Source organism: Amblyomma americanum, chromosome 11 (genome assembly GCF_052857255.1).
Source record: "Amblyomma americanum isolate KBUSLIRL-KWMA chromosome 11, ASM5285725v1, whole genome shotgun sequence".
NCBI lineage: Eukaryota > Metazoa > Arthropoda > Arachnida > Ixodida > Ixodidae > Amblyomma > Amblyomma americanum.
This window is the reverse complement of record NC_135507.1, coordinates 105,517,035-105,541,890: the sequence shown is the minus strand read 5'-3', so window position 1 is coordinate 105,541,890 and position 24,856 is coordinate 105,517,035. Positions and strand designations below refer to the sequence as shown.

Sequence of the window (24,856 nt, the reverse complement as noted above, 5' to 3'; positions counted from 1 at the left end):
CGCCGGGTACCCACCGGTGATACAATGGGTACAAGCTTTCCCCTGGTCTGGTGCTCGGCTTATTTAGGGTGAAATGCTTGGGAAATGGGTCTTCGACCCCTTGAGAATTTGAAAAATACCTTGTGCCATGGCGCTCTTTGGCCATAGATGCCCTTGCGCCATAAAAATCCATCATCATCATCATTTCGCCTCTGTTGAAATGCGACCGCCGCGGCCCGGATCGAACCCTCATCGTTCGGGTTCGAGCACCATAACCACTCATCGGTGGCTGCTTATTCTAGCAATACTGTTGAGAACTGTGCAGTCGGAACGACTGGAGTCTTCCCTCTGTTTAGGCTTCCACATGGATACACGAACTCATCCCAGAAATCTAGCTGACCACCACAAGACGAGTTGCGCAATAGCCAGCTGAAGAGAAAGCGATCCGCGTCAACTACACGATTGTACAGTCAAATTAGCCGCCGGATGGAGCCTGACGCACGGTATGTCCGAAATATTATTTGCTGGCACTTATTAGGACACAAGTGACCAAGCAACGCATGAACTCAAGAGACGTTTTTCAACTGCCGTTTATTGGAGAAAAAAAAACATGCAATATTAGTCATCTCAAGGTGCTGAGAATCACACAGGCGCGGTAGTGGTGCCACGCTTAAGGTACGATATCTCTTTTTAGACATACTGACAGGTGAAGGGCTGACACAATTTCATCTTTATCTATACACAAGGCTTCAAAAATTTCTCGTTCTATTAAAAATAATACATTCTTTATTGGTCCCATTCACAGTACATATATCGGCTCGTGGGGCAGTTCCCGGCAGCATGGGTCAAGTCGGAGCGTACGGCCCTTTCAGCTCGCAACGCGAAACAGGTAGAATAAAACTAAGGAACAGGCAGGGAAAAAGGACAGAGAAATAAAAAATTCAAAATCAAGGATGCAAATATAAAAAAATTATGAGATCACTGCGGCACCCGCATTGGAGGAATGTGTAAGCACTGATGCCTCCTCTCCCCTCTTTGCCTAAATTAACTTTGCTTAAACTGCCCATTTTGAGTTTTCGAAATTGGCGCCACGCTTCTCTCCGTCCACACTTCCGTTTCTTCAAATTTGGCGCCACGCTTTACCTCCGCCCAATCCCGGTGTTTTCAAATTTTGCGCCACTTGTGCTCCAGCCCCGCCTACTTTTTGGACATTTCTGGCTCTGATTAATTACCTAATTAACTCACCTTAACCATTTTGTCACTTGCACATCCTCATTCGATGCTCTATCCAAAGATACCATTCTTTCTTCCGATATAACTAGTTCCTCCGTTATAGGACCAAGATTATCTAGTCCACGCCGAAACCGCCTACATAGTCATACAGTGCAGGGGCCGTGGAACCGGTACGGACATGGCTGTACCATTCACGCACGCTATCATCTTACTGCAGGCCTTGCTTTGTTCAACTGCAAGCCAACCTTTCCTGGAGAATCGACATAACGGCCTATCTGCACACTGGTCGCGGGTGGGCAATCGTCGTTCATCTGCTCGCCATAAAAAACCGCCAACTTTGACCGCGACGATAGGGATCAGGAAGTGTGATTCAACGCTGAATTTGGCCGCTGCCCGCTTCCACGCAACTACCGTTGTACGGATAATCCAGTCTGCTAAAGAGTTCTATGTACAAACGTTAGCGCAAAGTAAGAGACATTCACAAGAAAGGTGGACAAGGCAACGCGCCAACTAGTCCAGAAACAAGTGCTGTTAAGAATACAAAAGGCACGGAACTTCACTCAGCAGTTCGGGCGTGGAATCGGTACGGACATGACTGTACCATCATGGTGTTGATGGTTATCTTTTTTTTTTGTAGCGGTAGCTATACCACGTCAGCCACTTCGCGAAGTCAGCGTGGCTGCGCGCTGAGCTGTGGCACCACCGCTCCGCCAGCTGTGCGCATGTGCGGATTGACGTCATAGCCCGCAGCTGGTGTGCACGCCACGCGCTGCCCCGACGGCGGAGCAGTCGCCGCCTGCCTCGTCAGTTGTTCGCATGCGCGGGGTGACATCAGAGAACGCAGCTGGTGTGTGCGCCGCGCGCCTTCATTACGCCAGCATTTCGAGCCTTCAGCGTGGCGGCGCCGTGGCTGCTGCCGGTGGTGCCGAGTGGGGGAAGAGTGCAGAGGGGGAGAGAGTGCATCCACGTCCAAGGACAAAGATGAAGGAACGCCCAGCGAAACGCAGCGGCAAAAGACTGACTTTGCAATTCGACCCTAGCCAGTTCCACTCGAACAGCTGTAGCTATTGTGTCCCTCCAGGCTTAACCAGAAATAAACCACAGCCATTTTCTTTCTTCTAGGACGAACACGCCCTGGAATATGCAGCGTGTTCTCCATCTTAGTTTGCGTACCGCGAGGCTGCGTCACATTCATCAGAATGGTGATCCTTCGAAGCACATTTTGCGCAAGTTTTGCGACCGCGGCAACTGTGTGAGCCATGGCCAAACCTTTGACAATTGAAACATCTGCGAGGCTTGGGTATGTATTGTCTTACATTAACTTTCAAAATTCCCCCTTCGATTGCGTTGGGCAATGTTCTGGTCCAATAAAATGGAGAGTTGAGCTAGTTGGTACATACTGCTGGGAATAACAGCGCTGAGACGAGAAAGAGAGAAGACAACAGGACTGGCGCTGACTGTCTACAAGGCAAGGACACCAACTGAAGGTTTATTAGAAAAAAACGCAATAATATTATCCTTTGACAACCAAGAGCACGTGCGCAACACCAAAATCCATAGTGATACATCAATCACTTGAATCAAGATAAATTAGTTCACAGTCATGAACTATTACAGAGGGAACGCTCACACACGAGTCAATGGTTTTATGAATATGAAACGCATCTCTGATTTCCATTGTTAGTTTATCTTTGTATTTGTACAGGATCCTAGTTTCATTAAAATGATTCAAGTAATTTATGTATCACTATGGCTTTTGGTGTTGCGCACGCGCTCCTGGTTCTCAAAGGAGTATATTTTGCGCATTTTTTTCTAAATAACATTCAGTTGATAGTCAGTGCCGGTCCTGTTGTCTTCTTTCTTTGTCCCTCCTCCAGGCGCTGTTATTCCCAGCAATGTTCTGGTGTTGAACGTAAGGATACAGCGTTGTCTATTTCCTTATTGTCCTTCCGGATCTTGATTCGGTGAAAATCTATGATGTCTTGGTCGCTGCGCCCTTCGAGCATTTCTTTTTCGGTGATGTGAACAAAATCAATTTAAGATATTGTTACGAGCAATTCGAAGGAGAACCTCTGGAGACGAGACGCATAAACTGTGGCACTCCCTAAGTGGTCCGAGTGCGCGAGCGGGAGAGCAAAATCTTTCTCCACGGATGCAGGCGCTTTTTCTTCTTCCACAGTGGCACGTATCACTGCCCCCTCTTCTGCAGCATCGCCACGATGCGGCTAGGAGGGAAACATCAGCAAAATACAGCTGCAGTGAACCGCTGTTCAGTCAGGAAGTCTGTTGTGGTAAGGCTTCATGCGAACAATGTGCACGAATTCAGTACGGTGCGACCGGCGCGATGAGCAAGCCGCTTGGACGGGAGTAACTGCATACGTCGCATCACTGACACGGCGCACTACTTCGTAAGGGCCGAAGTATCTGCGCAGCAACTTTTCAGAAAGGCCGCGGCAACGAACAGGTGTCCACACCCACACCAAGTCGCCAGGCGCGTAACTGACGAAGCGGCGTCTGAAGTTGTACCTAGCGGCGTCAGTCTCCTGTTGGCGGTTAATTCGCAGGCGTGCCAATTGCCACGCTTCCTCAGCACACTGAACGAAGGTGTCTACGTCGAGGTCAGCGTCAGAGTCGCAGTAGAGGTCAACGGGCAACATAGCATCCAACGGAGTGGTCACTTGCCGACCGAAGACAAGCTGAAAGGGGTCAGTCGTGTTGTCTCCTGCGGGGCGGTGTTGTAGGCAAACGTTACGTACGGAAGAATGGTACCCCAAGTTCGATGCTCGACGTCAACATACACAGAAAGCATGTCGGCTAGGGTGCGGTTGAGTCACTCTACCAATCCGTTTGTCTGTGGGTGATAGGCAGTAGCACGTCGATTGCTGGTGTGCGTCAGAGTCATCACGGACTGGGTTAAGCGGGCAGTGAAAGCGGTTCCCCGGTCAATAACAACAACGGCTGGGGCTCCATGACGCAGGCCAATGTTGTGTACGAAGAACTGCGCCACTTCAGCAGCAGTGCCTTTGACAAGAGACGTGGTCTCAGCGTACCGTGTCAGGTAGTCGGTGGCCACGACGATCCAACGCTTTCCAGATGCAGACTTCGGAAAAGGGCCAAGGAGGTCCATGTCCACTTGGTGAAAAGGGGTATTCAGTGGTTCGACGGGGTGAAGAAATCCGGCTGGTTTTAACGGAGGAGGCTTACGACGTTGGCAGTCGCGGCATGTTTTTACGTACGCCCGCACTGATGGGAGTAACCTGGGCCAATAATACTTCTGCTTAATGCGCCCGAGTGTACGACTTACTCCGAGATGGCAGGCGGAGGGTGCATTATGACAGGCACTCAAAATCTCTGGCCGCAGCTGTGATGGTACGACAAGCAGGAACGCTTCTCTGTTGCTGGAAAAGTTGCACTTGTAGAGAACACCAGATTGTAGAGTGAAGGTGTGGAGCCCGCGACGAAAAACATGCGGGATGCGAGCGTCGACGCCTTCGAGGTAATCGATGAGCGGCGCGAACTCTGAGTCTGCCCGCTGAAACTGTGCCATATGGGTGGTACTAATAGCGCCCAGGAAAGTAAAATCATCGGCGTGTTCCTTGGGACCGATTGCGATAGGCGCACGCGACAAACAATCCGCATCCTGATGCTTACGGCCCGACTTGTAGACGACTGTTAAGTCGTATTCTCGCAAGCGTAAGCTACATCTAGCCAAGCGTCCTGAAGGGTCTTTGAGGCTCTCCAGCCAGCATAAGGAGTGCTGGTCGCTTACCACATGGAAGGGTCGCCCTTAGAGGTACGACCGGAACTTGCTGATAGCCCATATCACTGCAAGGCACTCTTTCTCCGTCGTATAATAATTGGTCTCGGCGCGCGCGTAAGTGTTTGGCTGGCATAACTGATGACCCGTTCTGCACCGTCTTGCCACTGTATCAGTACCGCACCAAGGTCGACATTGCTGGCATCAGTGTGGATGTCCGTGGCAGCGTGTTCATCGAAATGGGCGAGTATCGGTGTACGTTGTAGACGGTTGTGAAGCTCGACAAATGCAGCCTCTTGGTCGCTTCCCCACAGGAAGGGCGTGTCGTCTGGAGTCAGTGAGTTAAACGGTTCGGCAATTCGCGCGAAATCTTGACCAAAGCGCCGATAATACGAGCACAGACCCAAAGACCGGCGAACGGCCTTCTTGTCACTTTGGAGTGGAAAACCTGAGATGGCAGCGGTCTTGACAGGGTCCGGGCGAACACCTTGTGCGCTGACAACGTGACCAAGGAAGCAAAGTTCTTCAAAGCCAAAATTGCATTTCTCGCCTTTGATGGTGAGTGGTGCGGATTTGAGTGCTTGTAGCGCAATGCGCAACCGCTCCAAGTGTTGGTCAAACGTGGTCGAAAATATAACGACATCGTCCAGGTATACCAGGCAGGACTGCCACTTCAAGCCGGAGAGAACGGTGTCCATCATGCGTTGGAACGTTGCCGGGGCTGAGCACAGACCAAATGGGAGCACCTTAAGCTCATAGAGGCCATCGGGCGTCACGAAAGCTGTCTTCTCCCGGTCTCTTTCGTCCACTTCCACCTGCCAGTACCCACTTTTAAGATCTAAGGACGAGAAGTATCGGGCGTTCGCCATCGGTCGAGCGCGTCGTCTATCATGGGAAGTGGGTAAACATCCTTTTTGGTCACGTTATTAGGTTTTCGATAGTCAACACAGAAACGCAGTGTTGCCCTTTTTTTGACAAGAACCACAGGTGATGCCCATGTACTAATGGACGGCTGAATGGCATCGTCCGCAAGCATTTCGGCAACTTGATTTTGAATGGCTTCTCGCCCCATCGGCGAAACACGGTAGGGGCGCTGGCAGACGGTTCGCGTAGTCGCATCAGTGATGATACAGTGCTTGGCGAGTGGAGTGCGGCCGACCTTCGTACACGTAGCGAAACAGTCCGCAAAGTCTGCCAAAAGGTCCGACAGAAGACCCTTCTGAACAGATGGCAAGACCGGATTTATTTTGACTGACTGAAGAGCGTGGTGTGGGCCAGCATTCCCTGGAGTGGGTCCTACCACGGTGCACAAACCTGGGACCTCAGCAATGTCATGTAGGAAGGCAATAGCCGTGCCTCTGACGAGGTGCTGATATTCGTTGGAAAAGTTGGTCAGGAGGACGTTGGTACGGCTGTCACGTAGTTGGGCGAGACCTCGGGCAACAACAAGGCCCCGCTCAAGCAGCAGTGGAGTATGGCCATCTGCCAGGCCCTCGTAGTCGTTCCGCATAGGTCGTTCCGCATGAGCACCAGGACACTGCACCGCGGCTGCACCGTGACGTCATTCTGGACAATGCGCAGAGCGTTCCGGCAAGGACCTCGGGAGTCAAAGCGGGCCACGGCCTGTTTGGTCGAGAACGTGACACGTGCGTCCGTAAAGTCAATCACAGCACCGTTCGCCTGCAGAAAGTCGACCACCAAAATCAAGTCTCTTGAACACTCAGAGAGCACAACAAATTCACCAACGTACGTAAAACCGAAAATTCCAACCCTAGCCGTGCACTTGCCAACAGGGAAAATTAAGTGGCCACCAACGGTGCGCATAGGGGTCCCCGTCCACGGTGTGAGAACTTTTTTAAGGTCTCTAGCAAAGGCACGGCTCATAATGAAATAATCAGCAATGGTATCGAGCAGCGCGGTAACCTCAGTGCCATCAATTGTCACCCGCAAATCGAATGCAGCGTATCAGGTACTGTCGCTGCCTCTCTCTGTCCAGGCATTGTCGGCTCGATGGTTTCGCGATGCAGGATCTTGACATCTCGACATCAGTGGCCTTGCCTGCAGAGGTCGCTGGTGTTAGTTTTCCCGACGAGGACTGGGCGAGCGACGGCGGGTGGAACTACTCTGGCGGCCGGGGCTGGACGCACGATAGCAGAGAGGCGAAGGCGAACGGGACTCGCGCCTTCCGGAGTAAACACGGTTCTGGCGCACCCAGAGATGCTCCGCAATCTCAAGCGGTCGTTCACTGTTCTGAGGACAAGGTGCGTCAGGACGGAAACTGCGAAGACCCACTTGGCGGTACGGACAGGCTCGGTAGAGATGACCGGGCTCCACACAGTGGTAGCACAGAGGCATACAGTCCGGTGTACGCCACAAATTTGACTTCCGAGGACGTGGCTGAGCTGTAGCAGGGGCAGTTCCATAATATGGAGTGGTGCTACTGACAGCAGACGTCGAGGGAACAGCGGAGCCAGGTGCGGTTTGGTGACGTGTCATTGTTGCTCATGGCAGGTGTCGGAGAAGCGGGAGCGTAGCCAGCCGAGCGACGTACAACGGATGCATATGTTGGTCGGGCATCGAACTAGGGCGGCGCTTCGGGAACAGGACGCGCCTGCGCAACCTGCCGCACATCATCATTGATGACTTCTGTCAGCGCTGCCAGGGACCCAGGCGCAACCTGGGGTAGACGGAACCGTTGGAGTTCCTCCCGGACAACTGACCGAGTCAGTTTGCGCAACGTGTCTGCACTGCCGCCTAGGCACGACGAAAAGTTTTCGGGCACAATGCTGCTGATGTCCCGATTGTACTGGCGGGCCCGTTGTTGGAGCGTCGTCTTCATGGTGGTCGCCTCGGTGAGAAATTCCGCTACAGTGCGGGGTGGGCTGCGTACGAGGCCTGCGAAGAGTTCCTGCTTAACCCCTCGCATTAGATGGCGAAGCTTCTTCTCAGTCAGTTTGGGATCGGCACGCTTGAATAGACGGCCCATGTCCTCGATGTACATGCGCACACTTTCATTCGTGCGCTGGTTTCTGGAGTGCAGAGCAGCTTCAGCCTTCTCCCGGCGGACGGCGTTGGGGAATGTAGCCAGGAGATTATGGCAAAACGTCTCCTAAGTGGGCAGGGTAGTCTCGTGGTATTCAAACCATGTTCGGGCAGATTGTTGCAGACCAAATATACGTTGTGGAGCTTGCGCTCGTCGCTCCAGCCGTTATAGCGGGCGACCCGCTCGAAGGTCTCCAGCCAATCCTAAGCTTCTTCGAAAACGTCACCGTGAAAAGATGGCGGTGTTCGCGGTGGGTGGCAAAGGATCGGCGCCAGGAGCCGGGGGTCAGTGGCCATGGCAGTTGGACTCACCGGGCTAGGCTGGGTCGGCGCTGGGGACCCGTAGTTAGTGGTCATGTCAGTTAGACTCGGTGGCCGAGGCTGCGTCGTTCTTTTAGGCGGGGAAGGGGCCCAAATTCAGGCGACTCTCCGCGGATACGGCGGCTGGGTCGCTGGTGGACAGGTGTGAGGTCCGTTGTGATGCTGTGCGGAGTGCGGTAGTCGGGAAGCATCACTCAGCACCTCCACCAAATGTTACGAGCAATTCGAAGGAGAACCTCTGGAGACAAGACGTAAAAACTGTGGCGGTCCCTAAGTGGCCCGAGCGCACGAGCAGGAGAGCAACATCTTCTTTCTCCACGGATGCAGGCGCTTTTTCTTCTTCTTCCACAGTGGCACGTATCAATATTATGCCTCGGAGAGTGTTCAAATATCGATGGGAAGTCACGGAGACAGGCATTTCCCCTATGGCCTTGAGGTCTGAAAGTTTTGTGTTGGACATTGTCGCGCAGTTAGAGCAACAATTCGCCGCTGCCCATTTTGATACCTTGCAGCCAGTGCCCAGGGTCATGCACTTTGATACAAGGAAAGGGGAGAGTATTCTTACTTGCTTATATTCTACTGCGCTATAGATTACATGGTATTTGGGGATTGTTACTTTTCTTTTTGAACAAAGTTATGTGCCTCATTCCACCATCTTTTGAGAGAGCGATCATATTTCGAGGGGGGGGGGGGCAGCATGCAAAAAATTGTTTTTCAGGCACGGTTTCAGCCAACCACCACTGAGCCCGACAAGAATATGGGACAGAAACTTGCAAGTTCTACCCATGCCAGCTGTACGCCTCAACTATAACCAAATATGAAGCAACTCAGGATAGTTGGTCACGCGAAGTTAACCCTCGCCGCCAGTAAAAAAAATGAAACCTAAGAAGTGAATAGGACACAGGAGAGTTGTGAGAAAGAAGATAGCAAAGTGAAAGATGAAGGGTAGAACAGGAAGACGCGACAGCCGATTTCCCCCGTACTGCTGATACTGTAGAAGCTTGGGAAAGTTGGTGTGACATGGTTTTTCAGCAGCGCAGGGGCCAAAGGACGTGACAAGTGCACAGACACGGCCGTGTCTGTGCACTTGTCACGTACTTTGTCTCTTGCGCTGCTGAAAAACCATCCCCCGTACTGGTCAGGCCAGAGGTGCCGTCTACAGGAAACTGGGGCCAAGGTGGTGTGCTGTTTCCGCCGAGGGGCCTTAAAGGGGCTATGAATTGGGCTCTAATAAAGTTGCGCTATGTTTGGGATGTAAAAGCATGGCGCTTCACAAATATTGTCCAGTAAATTTTTTTAATGCGCTTTGCAGAAGCTGAATTATTTGTAGTTAAATTTTGAATTTCAACGTCTTCGCGCCCTTTCCTCTCCATCCATCACTTTTTGCACGCTAGAAGGTCGGCGCTCCGCTGCCAGCCCCACCACCGTGAGTGGAGCTTCCTTCCCTAAATGCTTATTGGCCGCGGCCATGGTACCTGCCTGACGGCTCAAAGAATCTAACCAATAGCCGTCTCTCAACTTGCCTACACAGGTGCGAGCGACTAAGCAGGATGCCAGCAAGATAAAGTCGCCGGAAAGGGCTCGCCAACTTTCGCGCGTGATTGTGGATTCCCCGCTGTGTGTAGAAGTGAATTGTTTGGCTCCGGTTATCGTCACAACAAAATGCAGTGATTGAGCAAGTTGACATGCTCTCCTCGGAAGATGTTTGAGAGCCTCTTCAAGGGTCCAAAAGCTCGGCCTCGGCCTAACCGCCAGGATCCTCCTTTCCCTGGACACGGCGATGCCACGCATGGCTAAGCGCGGCTCCTCGGGTCTGTGGTGACGCACTGCTCAGCATTATCCACCTGTGGGGATGTCCTTGCGGATGCTCAAGAACCCGTGATGTCGCCACTCACCAACATCTGCATGTAGCAGACGCCCTTCTGCGGGAAGATGTGGTAGAGCTATCAAAGTTGATAAATAACCACAAGGTAGCCGACATAAGGAAAAATGTAGAGAATCGAGCATGCTCTAAAGAACGGAGTTAGCCTAAACGCACTGAAGAGAAAACCAGACGAATCGGTTAAGAGATAAAGAGGGCAATGTTATTAGAAATATGGATAAGATCGTAAGTTGAAGAAAGAGGCAGTAGCGCACAGAAGTGGGACATCCCGCCAGTAATGAAAGAGGAAGAAAGCTTAGGAGCAATGGAAAGGAAAAAAGCACCTGGTGAGGATCAGGTAAAATTAAGTAGACCTGTTGAAAAATGGATGGGAGACTGTGCTTTAAAAAATCTTGCGACTTCTTATACGCAATGCGTTATGGCTTCGAGCATACGAGCAGCTTCTAAAACACTACCATTATCTGAATTTATACGAAAGTAAACGTGAAGGACTTGGAAAAATACATACCGATCAGCTTACTGTCCGTTGCATGCATGTCATTTTCTAAGGTAATCACCAATATAATCGGGACAACCTTATATCACTAAACCAAATGATCAAGCAGGCTTTCGTAAACGCTACTCGACAATAGACCATTTACACACGACCAGGTGATAGAGAAATGCACAGAATATAATCTCTATATAGCCATGATTGATTAAGAGAAAGCATTTGACTGAGTGGAAACCTCAGCAATCATGCAGGCATTGCGTAATCAGGGTGTCGATGAGCCTTATGTCAAAATACTGGATGAGATAATAGGAACTGCACAGATACCATAATCCGGCCTCATTAAAGTCTGCAATAAAATTCCAATAAAGAATGATGTCAGGCAGGGAGGCACTAGCACCCGTTTGCCGGAGGTATTCCGAGGCCTGAATTGGGAACAGTTGGAGATAAGAGTTAATGAAGAATACCTAAATAATCTGCGATTCGCTGATAACATTGCCTTGCTGAGTCACTTAGGAGATGAACTGCAAATCATGATCAATGGGTTAGACAGGCAGAGCAGAATGCTGGGTCTAAAAATAACATTCGTTAACCCAAAGTAATACTCAACCGTATCGCGAGGGAACAGCGGTTCACAATTGGTAACGAGGTGCTCGAAGTGCTAAGGGAATACGTCTACTTTGGGCAGGTAGTGACCGCTGATCCGGGTCATGAGAGGGAAATGACTACAAGAATAAGAACTGGATGGAGCGCATATGGCAGTTTATCTAAGGTCATGAATGCCAGTTTACCGATATCCCTCACGAGAAAAGTAAACGGCAGCTGTATCTAACCAGCAGTCTATGGGCAGAAACGTAGAGGCTAACAAAAAGGGTTCAGCTTAAGTTGAGGATAAAGCAGCGAGGAATGGAAAGAAAAATGATAGGTGTAACGTTAAGAGACCCGAAGCGGCTGAGTGGGTGAGGGAACAAACGTGGGTTAATTACGTCCGAGTCGAAATCAAGAGGAAGAAATGGGCTTCGTCAGGTCTATTGCGAAGGCAAGATACGCGCTGCAGGTCCCTTAGGATAACAGTGTGGGCTCCAAGAGAAGGCAAGCGTAGCAGGGGGCGGGAGAAAGTTAAATGGGCGGATGAGAATAAGTAAATTGCAGGAATACTGTGGCTGCAGCTTGCAAAGGACACGGTTAATTGGAAAGACATGGGAGAAGTCTTTTCCTTGCAGCGGGCGTAGTCAGGTTGATGATGACAGTGTTTCGGCGATGCAAGGCCGGTGCGTTATACAGCATTCTACTTTTTGGTAAAATCCAGCGTCTGCTACGAAAGGGTCTGCGAGAACGCTCGGGCTCCGAACGTGCGTCGCTTTGGTGCTGAAAGCTTCCATGGGCGCGAGAGTATCGTGCAAGGATCTAGCTGTGTGTAACGAAGCTTTCGAGAAATTTTGTTGAAAAAGAGTGATCGTGCTTTGACGCTGGTAAGAAAATCCATTCTTTCAGCTGAAGCCTATTAATGCAAAAATTCACTGTGATATATTCCTGAAGACTGTGGGAAAACGCAAAAAGAGACGGATAATTCAGTACGCATACCCAATAAGCGCAAGTCATGAGACTTTGCCAGAGAAAACGTGAACATTGCCGCACTTTTTTTATGATTTATCTCTCTGTCCTATAGTATACATTTTTCGCTTCTGTCACAGGAACGGTACACTTTACCACTCAATATAAGGCGTACAGCTATCGCGCCATTTTTAATAACTACCACTACGCAGAGAGCGTTTAAGAGGCGTGTTCGAAGCAATTGCAGGCTTCTTACAACTGCACGCCTCGCGTGTTACGTCAAAGGACAGAAAAACTGGCCGCTGCGCCAGAGGTAATCGGCAAAGGCCCGGGCCTGCACAATTCTTAAAACCAAACTGGTGGTGGTGGCACATTGGAGGATACCGGACTAATTTTTACACCTGGCGACCTGCAGTTGGCGTAGTCAGGCTGACGGTGATAATGATGACCTGAACATGCACTGATATCTCACAGCACACGGGTGCCTTTTAAGTTTTGTCTCCATCAAAGCGTGGCGGCAGTGGTCACGAATGAACCCCCGTCCTCAGGCTTAGCTTCTGGGCACTGTAAACACAGGCAGGCCATTGGGGGGGCGGGGGGGGGAGGGGGGGCAGGGGCTCAACACTGAACTATGTTTGCAGAAAGCAGCGTTTATGAACCTTTCAGGCATTAAGCCAATCTATACCGATCAAGTTCACTGGCCATGATCAAAAACATTTGATGTTTCAGGAGCGCCTTGACCACATTGAGGCTACCGGTTGGACCCGAAACGTAATTTTTTTTGACCACGGTCAGTGAACTTGATCAGCAATGACCAGGTGGTCAAACTGTCGGCTAGACCAATCCACACTGCTTTCTAACATGGAAATTTAAAAGTGACGCTAGCATCACTCCAGCAGGCTCAAACCATTCTTGCGGGAGCTCAGAGACCGTGCAATTCTGAGGTCAAGAATGCATGCACACGTTATCCTAAAGGATCTTTGCTCTCAATCGACTCCTCCTGACTCAGATTGGAAATTACCTGCATCACTTTGCAATTTTGTTCGTTGTTTCCTATCTCCTCGGATTGGATTTGATTTAACGAATATATTTCACTCTGGAAATTTGGAGTGGTCGTGGCATCTATCTTCTCTGTTGTCCTGCTCTGTTTCTACAGGCCCCATGTGCCGTTGCAGTGAAATCAGCGAGCTTCGTTCACTCCCAGAACATTTCCTTGAAATTGCCCACTGTGTGAGCAGCTAGTTTGCAGTGTAAATTACCCTCCTACTTGTGCGAGGGCGGTCCCCAACGAATGGTGAGGAGCCATCTAGCAGAGCCGCGGACCCTTCGGAATGCGCCACGCTCTACTGCTTGTGCCTGCAGAAGATGCTATGCATCTGGCGTACACATCCGAATATTGCTTATGCTGTTCGCGCTGGGCCAAACAAGGCAGAGTGGTGAATCCCACATCCCAGTGAAAGGCACCTAGCGGGGAACAGGTTTTCTTTTTTTTTTCATTCACTCGGATATTGTTCTGCTATATGAATGGATAGCAGAGAGAATCAATTAAAAAGCAAGATTACACTTTCATTATTCTGGACAAGGTGTCTGCAACATAGCGTGAGGAATCTGAATTCATTGAATCTCACCTTATCAGTTGTTGCGCCTCGCTCACATCGATGATCTGCATGCACCCTCGGGCGGCCACCTGCAGATCCCATTATTTCTGTCTCAGGTTCAGAGTTGCAACTCTCTAGGTAAAGGGGCTAAAGGTCGCTTGACAGGGAACTAAGCACCGCTCACACAGGAACAGGTGCAACGCATTCATTGAAAATTAGTTTCCACTTAAAAAAAGAAATCTAAATAGAAGAAAAAGGATGCCCATCAACCGCAAGGTTTCGCATACTGCAAGAATGAATCACACCATGAGAACAAACGCACAACAATGCAACATCAGACATACTGAGAATAACTCTACACCATGCAACTACGTTCATAAACAGGAGCAGAGCAATAACATGAAGCGGATATTTTAAGCAAAAAAGATAACTATACTGAAAGTGCAAGTTAAAATGCGTAGCCTACCTCATTGCCTGCAATGCATGGCAGGAAAGGTGTGGTGCATTTTCTCTACACTCTCAGTCTGTGTACACCTATGTATCTACTCAGTAGGTACCTGGCTCGACTGGCTTGGCGCTGAAGGGGAAGAAGAACAGCGGCTTCTGGTCGCCCAGGCGGTCGACATGCTCGGCCTATAAATTATGGTCGAATAAAAGTCTTTACTACTACTACTACTACTACTACTCAGTAGGTGGACCGTAATTGCAAAAATTACCCTTAAAACACGCAGCACAACCCTTTCAAGCAATTGGTTGGAATGGTGCGCCACAAGTTACTATCTCCAACTGACTCTTATGTGCTACATATAAGTGTGTTGTTTGCCACAGTGAGTGAAATTTATAGCAAATACAAATTTGCCATGGGATCGACGCTAAAGGTGACGTACAAGTCACCTGACAGGGCCATCGACACCACAGATTACATGTGCAAAAAAACTTGGCGGGCAATGGAGCAAAACAAGACTGTCGGTCACTGGTCGCGGATAAAGTGCACATACAAACGCCGAAGAAAATACAGCCCTTTACGTACATCAAATGAACACTTAGAAGATCAGAGCATACGAGAACACAGCAGAAATAGGGCAAAAATGATCACGTATGTTCCACAAAGTATCGTTTAGTTTTTCCTGAAGGATGACAAGAATGATGATTGTTCAAGAAGATCAAATATGCGAGGGTAGAAGTCCAAAAGGTTCAGGATTTGCCAGTGAATTAACTGCTCACCGTAACCGGTTCTTAAACGAGGTTTTAGGAAGTTGACTTTTCTTAAACCATATTGCTGGTCTGTATTAGTAAACGTGTTTAAAAACGCATTACAATCAGTTGTGCATTGTATGTATATAAATTAGGACAGTCATTGATTACAGGGTGCTGTTAAACTTAATACCTGACTTCTTTTAAAGTATGCTGAAACAGTCATACCTAGACAGACTGTATATAAAACGAAGGTCTTCGTTTTGTAGAATGTAAATATTTTCCATGATTGTTTTCGTAGCCGCTCCCCATACCAACAAACCGTACTGCACGCGAGACAGGACCGTGGAAAAATATAGTTGCTTTCTCAACTGTATTGAGAGAACGGGGCGTAACTTATTTAGTACACCAATGTATCCGGCAGTTTTGCTGGTTACAAGGTCTACATGGTAACACCAACGGAGGTTTTCGTGAAACAGCGCACCTAAATATTTATGCACAGAAACACGTTCTATTGAGCTAGATTGGAACGAAAGAGTGATAGAATTAATTATAGCTTTATTGACAGCTGATAAAATCACATATATCGTTTTATTAACATTTAACATCACCTGGTTGGCGCAAAGCCATTCCGACAGATCTTCAAGCCATTTGTTTGCCACTGACATTAGAGCGGTTAAGTTTCGTGAGGCATAAAATGCACTAGTGTCATCGGCATAGAGCAATAAATTAGTAGTTCCAGGGATAGCAATGATGTCATTAATACATATAAGAAATATTAAAAATTATAAAATAATAAAATAATTCCGTGCACACAGCCGGTGGCGCGTGCTTAGGCAGAGCGCGCGGTCTCAACAAAATGGCGCGAAACGCCTTAAACGATTATGTCTAAAATGACTGCAAGACAATGTGCAGAGACAACCGCAGCGGTTCCAGTAAAGCTACCAGCGTTGCGGGAGGGCTAAGGATGTAGCAGAGGTCATACACGATATGCGGTGGGTTGAGCACAGGCCGAATACTCTTCTCTGGACCATGCTGGGAACAGCGCTAACACAGGACGGAGCGCTAACACAACACAGGCGCCTGCGTCGTGTTCTCGCTCCGTCTAATTGCGGAGATGCAAGATTTGAAGCACCAGCTCGTGGCTACAGATAAGAAACTACCTGATCTGAGCCAAAGGATGGCTCAAGTAGATAGTACAAAAACCTAATGGCTCTGCAAACAGAAATTCACCGCGTCAAAGGTGATACAGCTGAAACCACCCAGCTCATATGCAGTTTAGAAAACAGTGTTTATGATTTAGAAAACCGATCCCGACAAAACAACGTAATATTTACGGCATACGTGATACACACCCATCTGAAACCTCTGCACAATCGGAACAACTAATCATTGATCAATACAATAGCCTTTTAAACATAAATTTAGACACAAAAGAAATCGAACACGCTCATCGCATCGGTCGCCACTCTGGCAGCACAGACCGTCCAATCATCGTAAAGCTCACATACTACAAAACCAAAAAGCTTATCTTCGCTAATGGTCGCAAGTTGAAGGGCACCGATATTAGTATCGGTGAAGATTTTTCGCGGCCTGTTAGAACTGCTCGCAAGCACCTTCTTGTGTTTGCAAAAGACAAAAAAGTAGCTTTCACCCTTCCCTTCAAAACCCTCTTCATTGGCCCCAAGCGCTATTACTACGATGCATCATCAGAAACAGTAAAAGAAATCTCGTAGCCATCATCTCGTGATACCAGAGTAAGAAACTGTTCCCATCCAACGCCTCAGCACAAGCTTCCATTTTCCATTATCTTTACTACCATTCGTAGGTTTCTTCCAAAACACCGTATTCAACCTCGTGTCATCATCCGATAGTAACCTGCTCATCCTAACAGAAACTTGGTCGACCAACGACGTTAGCGACAGACTTTCCCAGTTTTGACATTTATCGCAAAGATAAACACGAGCTGGGGGGTTTTAATAGGACAACAGTGGTCATGTACGCCAATTAATCTTGCCTCAGGTCTGGAAATTCTTTGGCTTCTCATTCGGGCCTCGCCTCAAACAGCATTTCTTGGCGTCTCCTACCACCCTCCAAACAGTAACCCCGATTTCTGCACAAAATGAAATCAAATACTGTGTGACGCTGCTACACCACACCCTAACGCACATATTCCATTATTCGGTGACTTCAACTTTCCAAACGTTGATTAGTGTACCCAAACGGCTGCTAAGACTGAATCAAATTATTTTCTTGACGTGTGCCTTAATTTTAGCCTCACGCAACCCATTACGGAGCCGACACAAGTAGAAAAAAGCTCCGCCAGTATTCTCGACCTGATACTAACAAACCAACCGGAAAGCCTAACGTCTATTTGTTTCCTACCTGAGATCAGCGATCACAAGGTAATCCATGCCACATTTTCCTTTGCCCCAACACCACGTGTCATTCACAAAAAACTATCGCTCTGTACGGCAAAGCGAACTATGAGGCCATAGATAATGAACTAACTGCCTTTCTTTCATCCTTTGAAGCATCAATTCATAACAGATCTCCTGAAGACAACTGGCTTATCTTTAAAAACAACGTACACGAACTAACAAGCAAATTCATTCCGAAAACCACTTTTCGTGAAAATCGCCACAAACCATGGTTCACAAGGTCCATAAAAAGAATAGAAAATAAGAAAAGACTTTTCTGCGCTGCCAAGCACAGGTCGAGCAGTTCAGAATGAAATAAATACTACGCAGCCCAAAAAGCTTATCTAGCAGCCATCCGTGACGCAAAGCCCTTTTTTTTTCGAAATGATTTGCCTAACATCCTACGTCACAGCCCGGAAAAATTTTGGAAAATAATACACCCCCAACAGCCCCGTGAAGTTATTCTCACTAACGAATGTGATGAGATAATCGCGGATGCTGACAGCGCTGCCATGTTCAATCACGCATTTTAATCTGTATTTACGAAGGATACCAGCATACTTTCTGCGTCTACCCTTCCCAGAAACATAACGAATAACATGCCGGCCATAGCGTTCTGTGTTGACGGTAACGTTTCCCAAATTCAAAATATTAAACTCTCATCATCAGCCGGCATCGACGAAATCAACTCGAAAGTGCTAAAGAATATCAAACATACCTCTGCAAAATTTTGTGCCTCATAATTTCGCTGTCATTGTCTGCAGATATTTTGCCTTACCACTGGAAGGTGGGAAAGGTCGTTCGCGTCTACAAATCACGTAATAAAAATTCCCTTTTGAATTATCGTCCTATCTCACTAAAAAGCGTGCCGTGCAAGATCACGGAATATGTCATATATTCACAAATCATGAACTTCTTAGACACTGGCAACTTCTTTCACCATTCACAACATAGACTTAGGAAAGGATTTTCATATGAAACACAGTTCGCACTTTTTGTAGATGACCTGCATGCAAATCTTGGCTGTGACATCCAGACTGACACTGTATATTTAGATTACAGCTAAAGCATTCGATAAGGTATACCACCAACACTTGCTGCTAAAACTTTCCCTCCTAAATTTACACCCTCATGTTTTAAGATAGTTTGGACAGTTTCTAACTAATCGTACTCAATCTGTGCTCAAACAGCTAGTCGTGTAGCCCCCTACCCGTAACCTCAGGTGTCCCGCAAGGATCAGTCCTGGGTCCTCTTCTTTTCTTAATGTACATTAACAATTTACCCTTGCCTGTGGCTTCCTCAATCCGCTTGTTTGCTGACGACTGCGTCATTTATCGTACAGTAACTAACATCCAAGACCAAAACGCTCATTAGACTGACAGTGAACAAGAATGGTGCGGTAAGTGGTTAATGACTCATGGTGGGTGAACAGCGCAACAAAGGCAGGACAAAGGCAAGGCACAACATGTTGCGCTGTTCACCCACCGTGAATGCTTACCAACTCACCCAAATCTCAGCTTTACTCAATGTTAATGACTCTTAACCCTAATAAATGTAAGCTCATGTCATTCACCCGAGGACAGGCCTCTTCGTTCTACTTACACAATAGACAACTTACCAATAGAATCTGTGCTAACATTTAAATACCTAGGCATCACACTATCAACTAACCTATCCTGGAATGCACACATTTCCAACATCATTTTATCGGCCAACCAAAAACTAGGTTTCCTCAAACGCCACATGCGTCATGCCCCAAAAGACTTGAAACTACTAGTATATAAGTCACTGATAAGACATAAACTCGAATATGCATCCGCCATCAGGGATCCCCATCAAAAATATCTCAAGGCTAACCTCGAACGCATTCAAAATCGTGTTGGTAGATTCATTCATTCCGCATACTCATACTATATCAGTGTATCGTCTTTGATAGCTGAAATTAACCTGTCACTTCTTTCCCATCACCGGCGCATTGCTAGGATCTGCCTTTTTCATAAATTCTTCAGCAGTTCATTGCACGAAGCACCCTGCATCGTAGGCCGCATGCACATATCTCAGCGCACTGGTCATCCGCTTGAAGCTGTACGTCCACGCTCCCGTACTACTGCATTCTCGGCCTCGTTTTTTGCCCGAGAAGCATCTGACTGGAACGGCCTTGCCCACCAAGTCGCAGCCATTACCTGTCCATCGAGATTCCACCAAGCGTTCACGCAGCTGGTGCTAGATTAGAACCTCATGTTATATCCGTAGTCAAACCTCTTAATTAATACCCCCGAATAGGGGTCCTTCAGGAAATTAACTGAACTGAACTGAACGCATCGCCCACTCTGACCGACATAAAAACGGCCGCATGTCAGTGGTGTCTTATAAATGATGCCTGCAGTACACTCAACATACCTGTTGGCATGCCGTATCCTGCAGCCTGAATCTTGTCCACCCGATGGGTTCGCCAGGTAGTTTAGAAGAACTTCTTCTTGGGCTAGTTGGTGCATTGCTTTGAAAAACCGCGTTGCGCATTCAAGAGACAAACACAGCAAAAAGCCAAGAAGGCGTAAAGAGCGCAAACTATCAACTGAGTTTATTTGAGTGAAGGTGCCTTATATATGCAGAATCACAGCAAAAATAACAAGGGGAATGAGAGCCTGGTTAGTTTGTGGGCTGCTGGAAGCACCACGTTGATATTCATTCTCCGAGCAATCTTCTTGAGATTGTGGGATAAAGTGTGAATATACGGCAAGGCAACGACACTCTCTTTATCTGGTTTTCCTTTTGCAGCTTTGCCACTGTTATCCTTTTCCTTTTTAAGGATGCCCTCAGCCACACCACAAAGTAGATGGGAGGGATAGCCGCTCGCCCTTAGGCGATCAATCTGCCTCCAGAAACTGTGTCCAACTAAGTGGGTGCAGGACTTTCCTAGGGCATTGGACACGCAGGTTTTCACAATGCCTCTTCTCACAACCTTCGTGTGCGCCGAGGCAAAAAGTAGCAGCGCTTTCTTACCTCGCGGCTCCTATACCCAGCACACCTGCGAATCTGAACAAACAAGCCCGAGGTCCAAGAACCTAAGGGACGACCCATCGGGAACCTCGTGGGTTAAAACAAGCGGCTTTAGACCAGCCTCAAAAATAGCTAAAATACGTGCTACTTCCTCTTCAAAGCCGGCATCTTCCACATTTAGAACTACTCAAAAGTCATCTACGTACTAAAGGTTTGTAAGACTTTCGAGTCTGCAAGGGAGTCGTCCAAGGCCCTGTCAAGATGGGCTAAAAATGTATCACTCAAGATAGGAGCGATGATCGACCCTATGCAAATTCCTTCTTTCTGTATGAAGACGTCATCGCACCATGTTACAGCCGTGGACTGTAGATACATAGAAAGCATTTCCAGGAACCCGCCTACACTCACACAAGCTGAGTTTTGAAATCTCACAGCCCCAAACTTAACAATGCACTCCTCAACAGACTGCAGCAGGCCTTAGTGCGGTAGAGAATTGAACGGGTATTTTATGTCAATAGAAAAAACTTTGCAGCACATCCCACAAAGGCTTTGTAAAAACTTAATGGCACCTCCAGAATTCCTTATCAAAAAGGGGTCGTCGACATTTAGCAGGTTCAGCCCCACCTGCAAAAAGGAGGCAATCGCCTTCTGCCACGTCCACCGCTCCGTGACAATAGCGCGCAAGGGCCAGTCAACTTTGTGCGTTTTAACGGAAAAAATAGTTTGAGGCTGTTGGCCTTGCTTTTCTATATTTGTTTTGCGAGTCTCGTTTGCCCAAACTTATTGCACAACCTTTTTGCATGGGCTTTGAAAGTCGCGTGATCAAAAACGGCTTGAAAGAAGCCTCAATCGCGTGCATAGCTTTTTCCTTGAACAAAACGGTAGGAATCACAGCGAATCCCCGTCCTTGTCAGCTGCAAGAACACAAAGATCACGTTCCTTCGAACAACGGTCGACACGCTGCGTAAACACGTGAGCACACGCTCCGTAATTAAGTGGCTGCGTAAGCACGCCATCAATGGGTCTTTTAAAAAGTGAGATGACGTATCTGAGCGGAAATCGAGTGACATGGCTTTTTGTATGCTGCTGTCATTGTTAGTTTTTGTCTCCCCTCCTAGTAAGGTGTGGGTGCGGGCTAGTTGGTAACGCATTGCAAGACGAAAAGCGCGAAAAAAATACGCGGACGCAAGAAAGACGGAGGACCAGCGTTAACTTCCAAGTGACGTTTATTAGAAACGTGGAAAGATCGGAATATATAGGCACATAAAAGGGGGTGGGGGACAAAAACTAACAATGACAGCAGCATACAAAAAGCCATGTCACTCGATTTCCGCTCAGATACGTCATCTCACTTTTTAGAAAGGCCGATTGATGGCGCGCTTACGCAGCCATTTACGCAGCGTGCGCTTACGTTCTTACGCAGCGTGTCGAGCGTTGTTCGAAAGAAAGTGATCTGTGTGTTCTTGCCGCAGACAAGGACGGGGATTCGCTGTGGTTCCTACCGTTTTGTTAAAAGAAAAAGCTAAGCACGCGATTGAAGCTTTTTTCAAGCCGTTTTTGAACACGTACGCGACTTTCAAAGATAAAAGCCCATGCAAAAAAGCTGTGCAATAAGTTTGAGCTAACGAGACTAGCAAAACAAATTCAGAAAAGCAAGGCCAACAGCCTCAAACTATTTTTCTCCGTAAAAACGCACGAAGTTGACTGGCCCTTGCGTGCTATTGTCACGGAGTTGGAAACATGGCAAAAGGCAATTGCCTCCTTTTTGCAGGTGGGGCTGAACCTCTTAAATATTTACGACCCCGTTTTGATAAGGAATTGCAAAAGTGCCATTAAGTTTTTACAAAGCCCGAGTGGGAGGTGCTGCAAAGTTTCTTCAATTGACATAAAAGACCTGTTAAATTCTCTACCGCACTAATGCCTGCTGCAGTCTGTCGAGGAGTGCATTGTTTCGTTTGGGGCTGTCAGATTTGAAACTCAGCTGGTGTGAGTGAAGACGGGCTCTTAGAAATGTTTTCTATGTATCTACAGTCCACAGCTGTAACATGGTGCGATAACGCCTTCATGCAAAAAGAGGGAATTTGCATGGGTTCGAGCATCGCTCCAATCTTAATTGAAATATTTTTAGCCCAACTTGACAGGGCCTTGGACGACTCCCTTGCAGAGTCGAAAGTCTTACTAACTTTTCAGTACGTAGATGACTTTTGAGTAATATTAAAAGTGGACGATGCCGGCTTTGAAGAGGAAGTAGCACGCATTTTAGCCATTTTTGAGGCTGGTCTAAAGCCACTTGCTTTAACCCACGAGGTTCCCGATGGGTCGTTCCTTAGGTTCTTGGACCTCTGGCTTGTTTGTTCAGATTCGCATGTGTGCTGGGTATAGGAGCCGCGAGGTAAGAAAGCAGTGCTACTTTTTGCCTCGGCGCACAGAAAGCTTGTAAGAAGAGGCATTGTGAAAACCTGCCTGTCCAATGCCCTAGGAAAGTCCTGCACCCACTTATTTGGACACAGTTTCTGGAGGCAGATTGATCGCCTAAGGGCGAGCGGCTATCCCTCCCATCTACTTTGTGGTGTGGCTGAGGGCATCCTTAGAAAGGAAAAGGATAACAGTGGCAAAGCTGCAAAAGAAAAACCAGATAACGAGAGTGTCGTTGCCTTGCCGTATATTCAGACTTTATCCCACAATCTCAAGAAGATTGCTCGGAGAATGAATATCAACGTGGTGCTTTCAGCACCCCATAAACTAAGCGGGCTCCGTGGGCTTACGAACCCATCGGGAGAACAAGAGTCAGGCTGCAGGATACGACATGCCAACAGGTATGTTGATTGTACTAAAGGCATCGTTTATAAGATACCACTCGCATGCGGCCGTTTTCACTTCGGTCAGAGTGAACGATGTGTGAATGAGCGTTCCGGTGAAAATGCCAACAATGCGAAAAAAATGCGGGAAATTTTGGCAATTCACCTCCGTGACTGTGAATATGAGAGTGGCAACCATTGTGCTCCCTGACTTCCCACAAATGTAATTATCGACCGGCATCCTTCGCAAATCACCAGAGAGATATTAGAGGTGCTAGAGATTGATAGGACGGGCAGTGGTTGCGTAAGCATGCCATCTATCGGCCCTTCAAAAAGGAGATGATGTATCTCAGCGGAAATCGAGTTACATGGCTTTTTGTTTGCTGCTATATTGTATAGTATTTGTCTCCCCCCCCCCCCCCCCCCTTCTTGTGCCTATTCTGATCTTTCGATGTTTCTAATAAAGTCAGTTGGAGGTTAGCGCTGGTCCTTCGTCTTTTTTGAGTCCGAGTGTTTTTTTCGCGCTTTTCGTCTTACAGTGCATTACCAACTAGGCAGCACCCACACCTTACTATGTCCATAAGTACATTGCAATCACAAGGGCACTTGGTGACCACACTTCTCTAGGGAGTTGAGTGGCTGTAAACTACCGGACGATCCCTTAAACACTTTTCAGACGTAACATGATCAACCCTACTGGGAGACTGTAGCATTTTAAAAGGCAATTTTCCATCCTAGGTTTTAAAGTCCCACCCAAAGTTTAATCGTATTTCAGCCCCCCTCACGCTGGTAGCCTATTTCACACGTACATGACGGCAGCCAACAGTCACCGAAACCAAAGAGCATAGGGGATGTTATTTTCTTCAATTTGGGGTGTTAGTAAATGGTATATTAATAAAGTAATTATTTAAAGATCACTGATTATAAAGCAGAATAAGAAACAACCACATGCCGCAGGTGGGACCGAACCCGCGACTTCCCAATTTCGATTCGGTGCTCTACACGCTGAGCTACGGTGACGGCTGTGCAGTTCTTTCGGGTGTATTTATGTGTCTCATAAACCGACATCCTCGACCATAGCGATGGACGTAGTAGGTCCTGTGCTACGACAAGCGCCTCCTGGAGCGTGATCGTACGATGAGGGCGATGCGAGAGTCCTCTCATGCTACCTATGACACCAAGACTGCCAGAAACGACGCCCTCGTTAGCAGACAAGGGAAGGTAAAAGAGGGGCTCGTTATGACATACAGGACGCAAGCCAACAGTCACCGAAACCAAGGTGCATAGGGGATGTTATTTCTTTAATTTCTGGTTTTCATTAATGGGAGATTGATAGGGTAATTATTGAAAGATAATGTTATTTATCTATTGAACACTGCTGACAGGCTCTATACCCAAGCAGAAAAGGGTACGGGTACAGGTATGCATAGGGTACAGAAAAGGGTACAGGTATGCATAGAACTTTTGTATACCCCAGAAAATGGCTAGTGCTTCTTTATCTATCTAAGAGTACTGCTTTTCCGAAGCCTTCAAGGTTCGAGATGCAAATGCGATGGGTCTTTCACTCCTATTAGGCATTTTGTGCGAA

The 24,856-nt window shown here is 47.8% G+C and overlaps 1 protein-coding gene across 1 annotated transcript in view; it reads right to left on the bottom strand.

Annotated features, from left to right (window-relative positions):
- LOC144110270 (uncharacterized) overlaps positions 1 to 24,856 on the bottom strand; it is a 492,558-nt gene that overhangs the window by 317,980 nt on the left and 149,722 nt on the right. The window contains exon 7 of the mRNA XM_077643113.1: positions 13,887 to 13,945. Within this exon, the coding sequence (XP_077499239.1) occupies positions 13,887 to 13,945 (59 nt within the window). The remainder of the gene's footprint in view (positions 1 to 13,886; positions 13,946 to 24,856) is intronic.